Genomic DNA, 12,032 nt, shown 5'->3' on the forward strand with positions numbered 1-12,032 from the left:
TGACCGACTGCACAAGTCCCACTCTTCCACTTGGCCCGCACATCCCTGCAGCCTTAGCGCATGCGGTCCGACGCTAACTCCGAGGCCTGAACTTTTTTCTACCAGCCATCGACAACATCCATTCCGCTGATCAGAGACGAGCTGATCAAATCAATATCCCGGGGAACCGCCATCACTATGGCGCCCATTGCTTCCGAACTGGCGACGCTGCGAGCGCTTAGTTTCCGCATATCGTCTGCGCCAACATCCCAGCTTCCCCAACACGTGCCTGCCATAGCTGCATCATTAGCCAATTGCAAGACCCTACTCTCCTCGGCCCAGGCCTCAGGTACCAAAGCGACATCCTCGGAAGCGTCCGTCGCTATACATAAGTACCGGACTCTACTCACCACTCTACTCCAGGATCGGACTCCCCAGGGAAGATGGTGTGCCATAGTCTTGATCAAGGCAACGATCGAAGTTGGGGGTTGGGAGACTCTGCAAAAGAGTTTGCCATGGGTGCGTGGGCTTCTTGGATTCCTCAACAAGCCGGATTCGCCGTCGTCAAAGAAGCTGTGCATCATCACCTTGACGCGCATCTTCCTTCTGACCAGAGAGTACCCGACATTGATTCGCGAAATCACTACTCCATCGCTGTCCCCTTTTGTCCAGACCTGTCTACAGATAGCGAACGCAAAAGCCACTCCCGTTAGTTTGCTACAGATCATCCTAGAGAGCTTCAACGAGCTGCTGCCCCGACACCCTACCATCTTCCGGTCTTATCTAAAGCAACTTTACCCGCTTCTGGGACGTCTCATCGCACCCACACCATCTGATAAACTCAGCCAAGAGCAGCGAACTGGAACCAACCATGGAGCTTGCTCGGATATCGCAGCTGCGGCGCGCCAACTCTACGTCCAATTACCTTGCTGTGCACCAAAGGGAGCTTCGAGCGAAGAGTGGACAAAGGCTGTCAAGAACATTACAAACGTTACCCATCGGACAACGGACCGTGTGTTCCGCGCTGTGATTGAAGACTGGCAATCGACAGCACGTGAAGCACCTCTGTCGAACGGTCACACACTTGATGACGAAGTTCAAGACCTGGAGCCTTGCTCAGATCTTTCTTCTTGGTCGGGAATCTTTGCTGGTGGCGAACGCTTGACAGGCCTACTCTATGTCATCAAAGAATACATCGAATGCCCCACCGCGAACACTGTGTATGTCAACGTTGGCATGATCGTTGACCTACTTTCGAGAATGCTTTCTCTTACGATTCCCGCATTGGCGAGCAAGAACTTCCAGAACACCGTACGTCTCAACGCTCAAGTCAGCAAGGATGAGCGTGAGAGTCTTTGGTTATTGTTACCAGACGTACATGTCGCCGCGATCGAAGTGCTTCTTGCTCTAGCACACAGATCTCAAGCCAGCACGTTGGCAATGGACCCAGTCATCATTGACCAGCTCGCGTGGGTGTTTGCTGCGGAAAAGGACACAGCTCAGATTAGAACAGCATGCTACACAGCGATTGCCGCCTTGTTGAAGAGATCTGGGGTCGCCCTTCATAAGACTACCATCGACTCCCTCGTACCTCTCATTCGCGCTTGCTGCGACGATCTGCTTCCACCCGAGATCACGACACCTGCGACTCAGACCCCTGGCCAGGCCAAGGCCAATGGCAACAGTCAGCCTCAGACCACTGCCAATGCTGACAGCTTCCTCGGCGCTGCGAAGAACGCCGGCGGCCCTAACGCTGGATTCCCTGGACTCCAGCAAGCTGCACACGATCTGCTTCCGGTTCTACTCTCAAATGTTCCGGCTCAATACCTGTCTGACTCAATGCGCGCTCGTCTGGACCGTACCGCTGTTCTCACCCAGCACAAGGACGCCATGGTAGCTAGCGTGCTGAACCCACCACCAAGCAAGAAGTTTGGAAAGCCTGCAGCAAGCATACTTCCACTCATGGCTCGGTCTTTCTCTGCCGAGATGGATGTCGAGGGTATGCTCAGACCAAGGATGCCGGTCATCCGCCTGGGTGGCAAGGATTTGGAGTTGGACGATGGCAGCGATGAAGACGAAGAGATGGAGGTTGAGGATGAAGAAGTTGAAGAAGAAGAGCAGCAAGTGCTCGAGCAGGCGGACGACCACTTCGCTGGACAAGAGTTGGACAATCTGTTGGAGACTGCTGGGCAATCAGATACGGCAAGTAAGGACTTTGCTATGGAAGACGCGCCAACACCCAGCAAACCTGACCTCTCTACTCCACGATCAGTTCGAAAGGGTACGCTTGCGCAACGACCTACCATTTCGGAACCTACCGCGTTCAGCGATACCAAGCGACCGATAGGTGAAGATGGACCTCTTTCGCCTTCCAAGCGAGCAAAGACTGGCGAAGAGGAGCAGCGTACAACACATCCAATACCTCCTGCGTCAACAGCTTCTGTATCCTTCAGCGAAGCTACTCCCACCACGAATGTAGTAGCTACGTCAGATTTTGCCGCTACTAGCACCGCCTCGGCTGTCCCTGAACTTCCCGAGCCAGGTGAAGGAGGCCTCGACGACGAAGACAGTGACGATGACAAGATATCCCTTGTACTTGGAGCAGACACAGACGATGAGTCAGATTAGGCCTTGTATGGAAACAGTAGTCGTATAGTCGCCTTGGCTTGCGAAAATGTAGTGAAGTAGTAATAACAAACGCCATCCCTGCACGGACATATATCTCGACCTCACAGTGACCGGTGATTTCCTCAAACTAGTCCCTACAGCCTCTGTCTCTTCTAATAACCTCCATCCGCGACGCCCTCGTCTCCGTAGCCACAACAGCAACCACTGCCCGCGCGCACACCCGCGACAATGACACAACCGAGCAAACGCGCACCCGCCAAACGCCCCGTCCCCCAAACTACAGCTCCCAAAGCACCACCCGCGCCCCGATCTGCCAAACAGCCCGCAAAGCCCAAGAAAGAGAAACGATACCCTTTCGACTCCCACCAAGACGACATCGTAGTGAACAGCACTGAACTCGAGACTCCGGGTTACAGGAGAGGTGTGGAGCATTACCGCCATCAAATTACGCTAAGGAAGACGTATGAGTGTGTTACTACGGATTTTGCGGAGGATATGAAGAAGACTATACCCAAGGACGCGCTGACACCTCTCGTGTTTGAGTCACGAGATGTTGAGGATGGGTATGAGGATAAGGATGAGAACGCCGACGCCAACGCCGACAACTCCAAGCGAAAACCAGACGGACGTACCTACGTGCAGGAAGTCAGCGACACGGTCATCGATTACACCAGGCTGCCCAAACCGCGAACAAGTCGCCCTGACTACTTGGAGTATATCTACCGTGCTACCACCACCAACCCGGCTGTCTTCCTCGCCATCCTACGTGTCGCAGAGAGGAATCTACCGTTCATAAATTTCGACTCGGCAATTACGCATTTGCCCAATCTACCGCCGAATGCGCGTCTTCCTGCCATACCCACGCTGTCAGCTCTATTGTCCAATCCTTCTGAATCGTTCAAGGCGTCCAAGTCGACGACGACAACATCAGGTCAACCGGAGAAGAAGGATAAACACGGACAGCCCGCTTTTGTGGAAGACACACTCCAGGAGAAAAGGAAGGGAGATATGGAGATGACGATCCTCTTCCTCCCCCATCTCTACGAAGACGGCCGCCACGCGATTGGGTACTACGCGCTCGCCCCTGAAGCAGACCCAGATGTAAAGCAGTTGAACCCCGAAGACGTCGTTCAAATCCTCTTCACGCCCTGCACCATATCCGATTTAGTCGAAGCAGGTTTGTTGGAATGGACCCCCATCGACCCTGACCTCAAGGAGCGAAGCGATGACAAGAACGGCAAAGACGGTGGAGGTAGGAAGGATGGAGATGCAGGAGACGAAGAAGAACTGGACATCGAATACATAGAGCATGTGGGTGCAAGGGGAGGCGAGTGGCTGGAGCGAGATGTAGTAGAAGATTGGGAGGAGTGGTGTACGAGTTTCCGGGTTGCGAGGAGGGTTTGGGAGAAGGTGCTCAAGGGGGTTGTTGAGGTTAAGGAAGTTGGTGTGGTGAAAGAGGAAGCTGGGAGATGAGGCTGAGGTGCGAGGTCACGGCGATTGGGCGGGCTGTGTATAAGTTGTATGTTGAGACGGAGGTTCAACGTTCATATTCCGTTGAGCAGCAGAATTCTCCGAAGATGCGACTTTTTGTTTTCGTCGCGATGCGCTTATGTAGATGATGCGACACGCAATAGTACATATCACATGAGCAGAGTGTAAGGGCTTCGTTGTATGATAAGCTTGCTTCAATTTTGCAGCTACGTGTCGCTCCGAAGACCGCGCTCAGGAAAACGATAGTCATGTGGGAGGCGTCAATCATGATCATTCGACGCCCTGACACTGGCCTGCTGCCTGTCCCTTTTCGTAGGTGACTTTCGATCTCGTTGGCGATGCGGTAGCCGTAGTGGCTCATCACCCATCTCTGCGAGTGACGGTATTTGATCTTCCAACATGTTTCCGAGCCGTGTCTGAGGAGCGCTTGGCTCCCTGTTATTTTTCAGCGTCACGAGCTTTGCATCAATGTCCAGTTCAAAACGACTTCTTCCAATGAAGATCTCTCTGGAGATCGAAATCCAGGCCTTGAGACGAGACGTCCCGACAACGCCGAGAAGTACGTTTTCTGACTCGCACAGCTTCTCGAGCGGGGTGGTCATGCAAGCATCTCTAGACTCGAACTCTAGGTTCACGGTGGGAATTGTCCGTTCTTGTATCATCCCATAGTCTCCTGGTTGCAGGTTTGCTGAGATGCTACATTGGAAATGTGCGACTGAGGCCTGACTCCAATCAACGCAGAACCGTCCAGCCTGGGTACTGGAGAATTCGATACTGCCGATGTGAGATGTGGCGTCTGGGAGGTGCCCGGCGACTAGAGGCGGTAACGACGTGACTTGAAACCCTAGTTCGTGGAAGATTGGAGATACGTTGACGCGTATGGGCGCTTTCGCATGGCGCTGCTTTTGGTTGGTGGTCTTCTCGCCGACGAGGGTGATTCGAGCTCGCTTCATGTCACGTGGATCGTATCGTAATCTCTCGGGTACCCACATTACTACAATGATTAGCTGCTTTCTTCTAAGCATATGGTTTTCCAAGGAACGTACGTTCTTCGGGTTTCACCTGGCGGTCGCTTATCAGAACAGCCTCTGTGGGATGCTTTGACCCTAGCCGGAAAAGAGTGACTTCATCAAAACCCCGACGGAAGATCAACTTCTTCCTATGTACAGATGACAACAATATAGCCGGTCTCATGGAAGGATCTCCGTCTATCGAGCAGTCCAAGATGCCAAGGTAATCATCCCGAAGCACATATTCACTGCTTCCCTCCAGCGGACATATGAGCATCTCGATAGATAGTGTGGTCCCAGATAGACTTGTGTGCGTACCACGAGTCGGCATGTGCATGTTCAGTATCTCATCGCGGAAGAATTTAGGGTGTGGTGCTAGTAAGGGAGACTGTTCGGCAACGAGATCCTCGGACAGATCAGACCGGAAAGCCAAAATGGAATGATCTGATGATATGCCAAGAATAGCTTTTTGCAGTCGATAGAAAGCTTTCTTCCCTTCGCCGTACAAAAGGGGCATGTTCACGTCAAATAGCCCCATCAGACAGTAGGCGATGTCTTCTTCTCGCGTCGTCTTCCGTTTGGAAGCCCACTTCATCTTTTGCGCCACGCTGAACCCGTCGAGCATCGATCGCACATCGTCTATTTCGGCGCTTGTGCAACATTGACATTCGCTCTCTGTGATCGTCTTCCTGGAATATGAGGTGTCTTCAATTTCACCTGTGAACGTCATGACCAAATGACCTTTCTCCGCCGGTATTTGGAAGCCCATCTGTCCACGATGTCTTCGCAGTAATACCGATGCGTGAATCCCACTACTTTCCGAGAGTTGCGCTGCGAGAGAAATACGACTTCCCAGGTAGTCCCAGTTCATATCGTAAAAGTGCACGCGATCTGGAGCGATCATCTCCTGTAGTGTCCACCCTCGAGTGAGCCAGCGACATTCGGACAACGAGCCCCGATCCCCAGCTTTGATATCGGAGATGTATGCGTAGCAGATAATGGCGTCACGGTACCACCGAAACATGGAGTTGATCGCTTCCGAAAGCTCTGTGCTGCTGTCCTTGTTGATGTTGCATGTGTCTATCCAAACGAAGTCGCATCCATCTTGCAAGGCTTGTTCACATGTTTTCTTGATCTTGAAGTAGCCTTTCTTTGCACTCCAGCTGGCCCTAGACTTGTCCCGGACATCTTCAAAGAGCACTTCCCCATCTTCCCATGTATGCGACAAGATCGCGTAATTCGGCTTGATCGCACCCAACACGTCGTGGAACTCATATGTCCTGGCATTCAGAAGTCTCATGGAGGTCGTGATCCGATTGCGCCGCGCTTGCGCTACCTTGGGGGCGAAGAAAGTGGGGCTTCAGCTTGATAGAATGCTGTCGCAAAGCAACTCTGCGAAAGCAAGTGGTAACGTGCGGGTGTTTGGAAAGCCCGAAGTTAATGCTGTGGGTTTTGTTTGGATAGACCATCTCAGCGCGAGTCTTGAAGAACGAACCAGATGCATGGAGTGGCGTGAAGACATGTCCGCTTCAGCTGCGCCCCTCACACACATCCTGGAACGATCGCATGCAGGTGACCGACGAAGTTAGCGCCATGCACACTGGGCGATTTTGAATGCTTGGCATCATCAGGCAAGTTCTCAGCCCTCTTCGTTGAAGTGCGGGCGAGAATAAACCCTTGTCCATGGACGTCGTATAGAACCCATAGATGTAATGCGAGATTGCGTGCGCGGAGAAAGGCCAGTGCAATATTGAGGCAGCGCAGCACCCCAAGAACTTCGACAACTGTAGCGTGAGATTCGTGACAGTTGGGATGCAAGCAAACACGTAGAAAGAATAGCACCGTGGAGGTTGAGAAGCTTCGGGGCTGGTGAGTTGCCGCTGCCGTCCACGTGCGACGCGCAACGCTACCGTAGTCTCCTTTGGTCCGCCTAGCACGACACGCATCATTGCTAAGCGTTCATGCGTAGCCAACACGGACACCAGCCTCTGTACTCCGACTTCTGCATGACATCCCTCACGCGGACCGCAATCCTCTTGTCAAACTACCGATCTATAGACAACTTCAACATGCCTGTGTGTTCTCTATAACCAGTGGAAATGAAGGTGCATCCTGCCCAGGTGGCTTCCTTTCTCCAGGGGATATCTGAAAGCCATTCCGATGAATTTTCACCCTAATGTACACCTCCAATGACCAACAGGAAGCAACAGCAGACCGCAGTTTGAGTCAAAAGCCGTTTTCTTTTTGTTAATCAATCATTCGGAGTCACATCGACCTCATCGCCTCTTATCTTCGAAGACGGTTGCGCATATCTTGCTCGATATCTTTATTCGCTTCTAACACTATACCGGCGGATTTGAAAATAGCGAGTTCATCATGCTGTCGTCGAAAGTTGAAGTCATGATACTGGGACAAGAGAAGCAGGAACGAGAAGGGTTAACATACATGAAAGCCTTTCACTCCGTAGTTACTACGACTGCCAAGCTCTGGATCGAATTCCCACCGCTACACTCAGCTTGGGCGAAAAAGTGTATATTTCGAGTTTTTTATCGCCTTTGGATCCGTTTTTCCTTGATTTCCTGGAACCATTTCAATTCACTGCACTCGATAAATTCCACTTGTTGGAACAAAGTGTACATGAATGGGGACAATACACTGGAGCCACGATGTTGTGAATGATACTCTTCGTTCTCCTTGCTTGGTGCGCCGTCGCAGTACTCAATATCTCTTTGTCTTCCCTAACATCAAAGCTAGCGCTCCCAACGGAGGTATGGGCTGGTTCGGCGATCTGTTGGTAGTCCCATAACCTTTCAATCTTCACGATATTAACATCCCCAGGTTCGGCGCCGACGAGAGCGGTCGCCGGCCGAAGCATCCCGGTAACAGCGGCAAGACCGAAATCGCCTACTGCTACGAAAACAAGGCTGCCAAAGATGAGCTGGAAGGAGTTATGGCGGAGGGTTGGGGAGCATGGCAAAGTTCTCTTAGTCGCTAGAGCAAGTATAGCGACCATTTACTGCTCTTTACACAGCGCTTAAATCCTGGCCAGGACATCTACTGCTATCTGATGAATGGCGATTGGAATCAGTTGTTTCCGGCTGACACCGTGGTCTTCAAGCGCGGAGCGCCAGGGGGTTGGGCAGCATCGTCATCAATTAAGTATCGGCAACGCAGAACAAGCACCGAACAGAGACCTGGCATGAGGTAAGTTAAGAAGCAAACCACTGGATACACTTGGAAGGCTGCAGTGGCTGTAGCTCCGATAGACGCTCAACTCCGAGCTCGAATTTCGTGTCTCACTATACACACCAGTTTCAGTCTTCACCAGTGACTTATTCAACCAGCAATAGCTATATCATGCGTCGTAGGCAAACCGCGTATTAGCCATAATCTAGCGTATCGAACGCGAAGATTGCATACTCCACTCTATCCAGCTAGTGAAAGAACCTTCATCTAGGGTTCAAAAGGCGTTTGTCTGACAAGTCCAAAGCGCACTGACTAGGAATTGGTGTCCCTAGTCGTTCAGAGCGGGGCTAGCAGAACTATTGCAAAGACCTACACTTTTCTTGATCTCTTTCCCTTACACCAGCGTTGTTTTCGCCGTGAGAACACCGCACTCAGAGCATTGGCCCTCTCCACCTTCGCCTCCTTTCCAGGGACCTGCATCGACTATACATACTACTAGACTCAACCCATCAGAAGCTCTACCACCGACCAATCCCAGGACCTACACTGAAGAACTCAACTCAACGCCCAGCCATGCTGCCTCTCCTTCTTCTCTTCGCCTTTTTTGAGGTCGTCTTTGCTGGGTCAGTCATCCCTAATTCGATCTTGTCAACAACTTCGACACTAGCTAACTCTTGCAGGCACCCTGTATCAGCAAACATGAGGTGGCCTCGTGATCAATATACGGCAATGTTTACAATCTATTGGTGCTTTGAGAATCAGATCGCGGAGACACAGATTACTGTGCAACGCATGGATCTGGCATGGGCTACTTGGACCTCAGTCCTGGGAACGGCTTCTGAAGGATCTAAGCACGCTTTGGAATTCAAACGTTGGAAACCTCCAGGTGCGCAAAGCTATCCCTATTGTTACGATACCAACAACAAATGGACTTATGGTATGCCACGCGCGGCGGTGCGTATAAGATATGATCCTGCAACGTTCGGGGCATCTGCTCTGCCTGGCTACCAGGGCAACGTAAAGGGCGCACATTATCTAACCCAGGGGCCCCCGGGGCTACCAGGTTCAATCTTTGTGGACCCGGCGTGGCAGATAGCACACGAGCTGGGTCATGTGTTTGGCCTTTTGCACGAGCATCAACGACCGGATCGAGATATCTACGTTCAGTACAGGCCTGAGCGCGTGAACGGATTCTCACAAGCTTGGCAGAGTGCTCAAGCCGCAGGCGTCTCCTTTCAGCAACTGACGGAAGAGGATGGTTGCGCTGAACTATTCAACTGGGACTTAGGCAAGGATTTTCGAAAGCTTGCATCGGCTCCAGATTACCAGTCGGTCTACGACTACGCTTCCATCATGCAATACGATGGGATAACGGGGATGGCCGTGTATGATGATCGGGTTCCATATACAGCAACAGACCCTAACTCGTACCCAATGGCTCAACTAGGCCTGGCAGATGCGCAAAACCAAATACCGCTCATCCTTTTGCCGTTACAGGGCCGTCGTCCTGGGGAAGCTCACCATATTTCTGCGGGCGACGCTGCTGCCATCAGGTTTATGTATCCTCACTATTGATAGTGTCGGGTTGGCGGACGTTAACATATAGAGGCTTAAAAGTAGTTTCACTACAACCCTAGTCGTCACGTCGCTGAACAAGGTCTTGCAGAGATGAATCAGTATCAACAGCCCTTACCCCTGATATCTGCATTTGCTATAAAGCGAAGTTGAAGTGTACATTAGAGCGTGTGTTTCACTATCCGTTGCCCCACTTTCGCTTGCCACAGCATTAATTCCAAGTATCACTGTTGTATTCGACACTCTCTAGCAGTCACCTCGAAACCGCACGCAACCACTTCCAAGGTCGACTCTACATCTAACATGCATTCTCTTTCCCTTCTCCTTACATTTCCTGGACTCGTATGTGCGATCTCGGCAGATTTTCTCAACACCGCTCTTCCTTCGCCTGAGCCCGTCGATATTGCACCGCCGCTTGATACCGGCGGCCATGCTGGGTATGTCATGCGAATACTCAAAGTCCGTCCGTTATTGACTCCTCCAGGTTCCCCACCGGAAACGCTCTCGGGCTTCGTTGGCCCCGGCGACCAGATCGAAGATTCTTGATTCCCTGGTGCTTCCAAGAGACGGTCTCTGAAAATAATATTTATAAAGCAATCGATAACGCATGGGAGACTTGGGCACGCAAGCTTGGAATGGCGCGAGCAGCGAACGGCCACAATCTGCATTTCGAGCGCTGGAAACCAGTTGGAGGGCCTAACTTCCCGTACTGCTACACCTCTCCGGGCGTATGGGACACACGGATACCTCCCGAAGCTGTGGTTGTGTATTGGGTCGCGACTGATCCCATGGGTCGCGAAGGGTCCGCTACGACTGGCCACACAGCTAATGGAGTTCCTGGCCGACATAATCTGATGATCTCGGGACACACGACAGACCACAACAGGGACTTCACTGCAGCACATGAATTGGGTCACGTTTTTGGCCTAAATCACGAGCATGAGCGCTATGACCGAGATCAGCACGTCCACTACAATTACAGAAACGTCTTGGGATTTGCCGAAGCATGGGGAAGATGTTTAGCCGAGAACCACGCTTGCACAGAAGACATGCTCTGCGATGATCGTGTTCTCGCAATACGACACGGTTTCGTCGGCTCCGAATTCATCACATATAATCTGCCTCCAGACATAGCCTCGCCATACGATCCTGAATCTATCATGCATTACGATAGTTCTAGGGGTGCAAATCCAGCCATCGTGGAACAGGACCATACAAATCCCATGTTGTACCCGATGTTCAGGGTGAATCCACAGACGCACCAGGCCGACTTCTTGCGTGTCCAAGGTGGCCTCCCGTACCCACAGTTTGAAATATCCGACGGAGACGCCGCGATGATACGTGCTATGTATCCGTTCTAGTAAAGGGTATTCGCGGCTGCTAGAGCGGATAGACGTGGACTTATTCATTGTCGGCAGCGAAAGGATGGCCTGGAATATCAGTTGAGACAGCGACTAGATAGACATAATGATTCTTGATCTCAGTGTCACACACGGACCTGGCCACATCCAATTCTTCAAGCGCCCCATCCTCCCCAGTCATCATTCGCAGCTACCCTCCACTCCTCGCGAACTCCTCCGTGAATCTCCTAGCCTGCTGATCAAAAACATCCCTTCTCTCCATATACTCCTTCCCTATGCTCGGATAGTACGCATCCTCCGCATCCGGACTATCCAGAAACGATCGCAGACTCAGTAGTATCTTTGGAATCGTCAACGCAGGACACCAGTCCTGTCGTAGGATATTGACACATATGTATCCGTCGTCGCTATCGATGTTTGGGTGATAGACTCTGGTTGTGAAGGTCACGGTGGGTGGGTGGAGCGGGTACGTCTCTGGGAACTCTATGGTGAGGTGGAAGGTGCCAGATTCGTAAGGTGTTTCGGGTGGGCCTTGGATTGTGGCTTGCCATGAGAAGAGATTGGATGGGTCGATTGGACGAGCGGTACAGCCTTCTACGGGGTCATCGCGCAGGGATTGGTATTCCTTTTGGATGCGTCTCATTGTATGTGGGTTCACGGGCATCTTGAAATGCGATCTTACATGACTAGTTTGCAGAAATTTGGTTCACAATATGTGCGTCGTTGGAGAAAGGTTGAGGATGAAGTGTAGCGGGTGGCGAGGTATTGTGTGGCTGATTTAGGCAGCAGCCAAGTACAACAC

At 51.8% G+C, this 12,032-nt stretch overlaps 6 protein-coding genes across 6 annotated transcripts; 4 read left to right on the forward strand and 2 right to left on the reverse strand.

Annotated features, from left to right (window-relative positions):
• Positions 1–109: 109 nt before the first annotated feature.
• On the forward strand, positions 110–2,721 carry BKA58DRAFT_202489 (rRNA processing/ribosome biogenesis-domain-containing protein). Its single transcript, XM_046165858.1, has one exon. It carries the CDS (start codon positions 178–180, stop codon positions 2,605–2,607), a length of 2,430 nt encoding a protein of 809 aa, XP_046022965.1. The 5' UTR covers positions 110–177; the 3' UTR covers positions 2,608–2,721.
• Positions 2,722–2,835: 114 nt separating this feature from the next.
• BKA58DRAFT_318957 (uncharacterized protein) lies at positions 2,836–4,080 on the forward strand (the record flags this gene model as incomplete). Its single annotated transcript, XM_046167696.1, has 4 exons — positions 2,836–3,170; positions 3,258–3,518; positions 3,606–3,784; positions 3,860–4,080. The coding sequence occupies 4 exons, from the start codon at positions 2,836–2,838 to the stop codon at positions 4,078–4,080; spliced, it is 996 nt and encodes a 331-aa protein (XP_046022966.1).
• Positions 4,081–4,210: 130 nt separating this feature from the next.
• BKA58DRAFT_341427 (HET domain-containing protein) lies at positions 4,211–6,608 on the reverse strand. Its single transcript, XM_046168351.1, has 2 exons — positions 5,145–6,608; positions 4,211–5,092 (listed from the first exon to the last, which is right to left on the reverse strand). The coding sequence occupies exons 1-2, from the start codon at positions 6,406–6,408 to the stop codon at positions 4,359–4,361; spliced, it is 1,998 nt and encodes a 665-aa protein (XP_046022967.1). The 5' UTR covers positions 6,409–6,608; the 3' UTR covers positions 4,211–4,358.
• Positions 6,609–8,867: 2,259 nt separating this feature from the next.
• Positions 8,868–9,869, forward strand: BKA58DRAFT_441322 (uncharacterized protein; the record flags this gene model as incomplete). Its single annotated transcript, XM_046173813.1, has 2 exons — positions 8,868–8,917; positions 8,975–9,869. The coding sequence occupies 2 exons, from the start codon at positions 8,868–8,870 to the stop codon at positions 9,867–9,869; spliced, it is 945 nt and encodes a 314-aa protein (XP_046022968.1).
• A 303-nt stretch (positions 9,870–10,172) lies between these two features.
• On the forward strand, positions 10,173–11,230 carry BKA58DRAFT_441323 (uncharacterized protein; the record flags this gene model as incomplete). Its single annotated transcript, XM_046173814.1, has 2 exons — positions 10,173–10,306; positions 10,354–11,230. The coding sequence occupies 2 exons, from the start codon at positions 10,173–10,175 to the stop codon at positions 11,228–11,230; spliced, it is 1,011 nt and encodes a 336-aa protein (XP_046022969.1).
• A 190-nt stretch (positions 11,231–11,420) lies between these two features.
• On the reverse strand, positions 11,421–11,873 carry BKA58DRAFT_319348 (ubiquitin-conjugating enzyme E2 2; the record flags this gene model as incomplete). Its single annotated transcript, XM_046167713.1, has 1 exon — positions 11,421–11,873. The coding sequence occupies one exon, from the start codon at positions 11,871–11,873 to the stop codon at positions 11,421–11,423; it is 453 nt and encodes a 150-aa protein (XP_046022970.1).
• Between the last annotated feature and the right edge of the window lie 159 nt (positions 11,874–12,032).

This window comes from Alternaria rosae (assembly GCF_020736505.1).
Source record: "Alternaria rosae strain MPI-PUGE-AT-0040 chromosome Unknown BKA58scaffold_7, whole genome shotgun sequence".
Taxonomy (NCBI): Eukaryota; Fungi; Ascomycota; class Dothideomycetes; order Pleosporales; family Pleosporaceae; genus Alternaria; species Alternaria rosae.

Coding starts and splice junctions, on each gene's coding strand:
- BKA58DRAFT_202489 (XM_046165858.1), top strand. CDS start 178: ATGGCGCCCATTGCTTCCGAACTGGCGACGCTGCGAGCGCTTAGTTTC.
- BKA58DRAFT_341427 (XM_046168351.1), bottom strand. CDS start 6,408: ATGAGACTTCTGAATGCCAGGACATATGAGTTCCACGACGTGTTGGGT. Junction 5,093..5,144: donor CCAGGTGAAACCCGAAGAAC/GTACGTTCCTTG, acceptor TAATCATTGTAG/TAATGTGGGTACCCGAGAGA.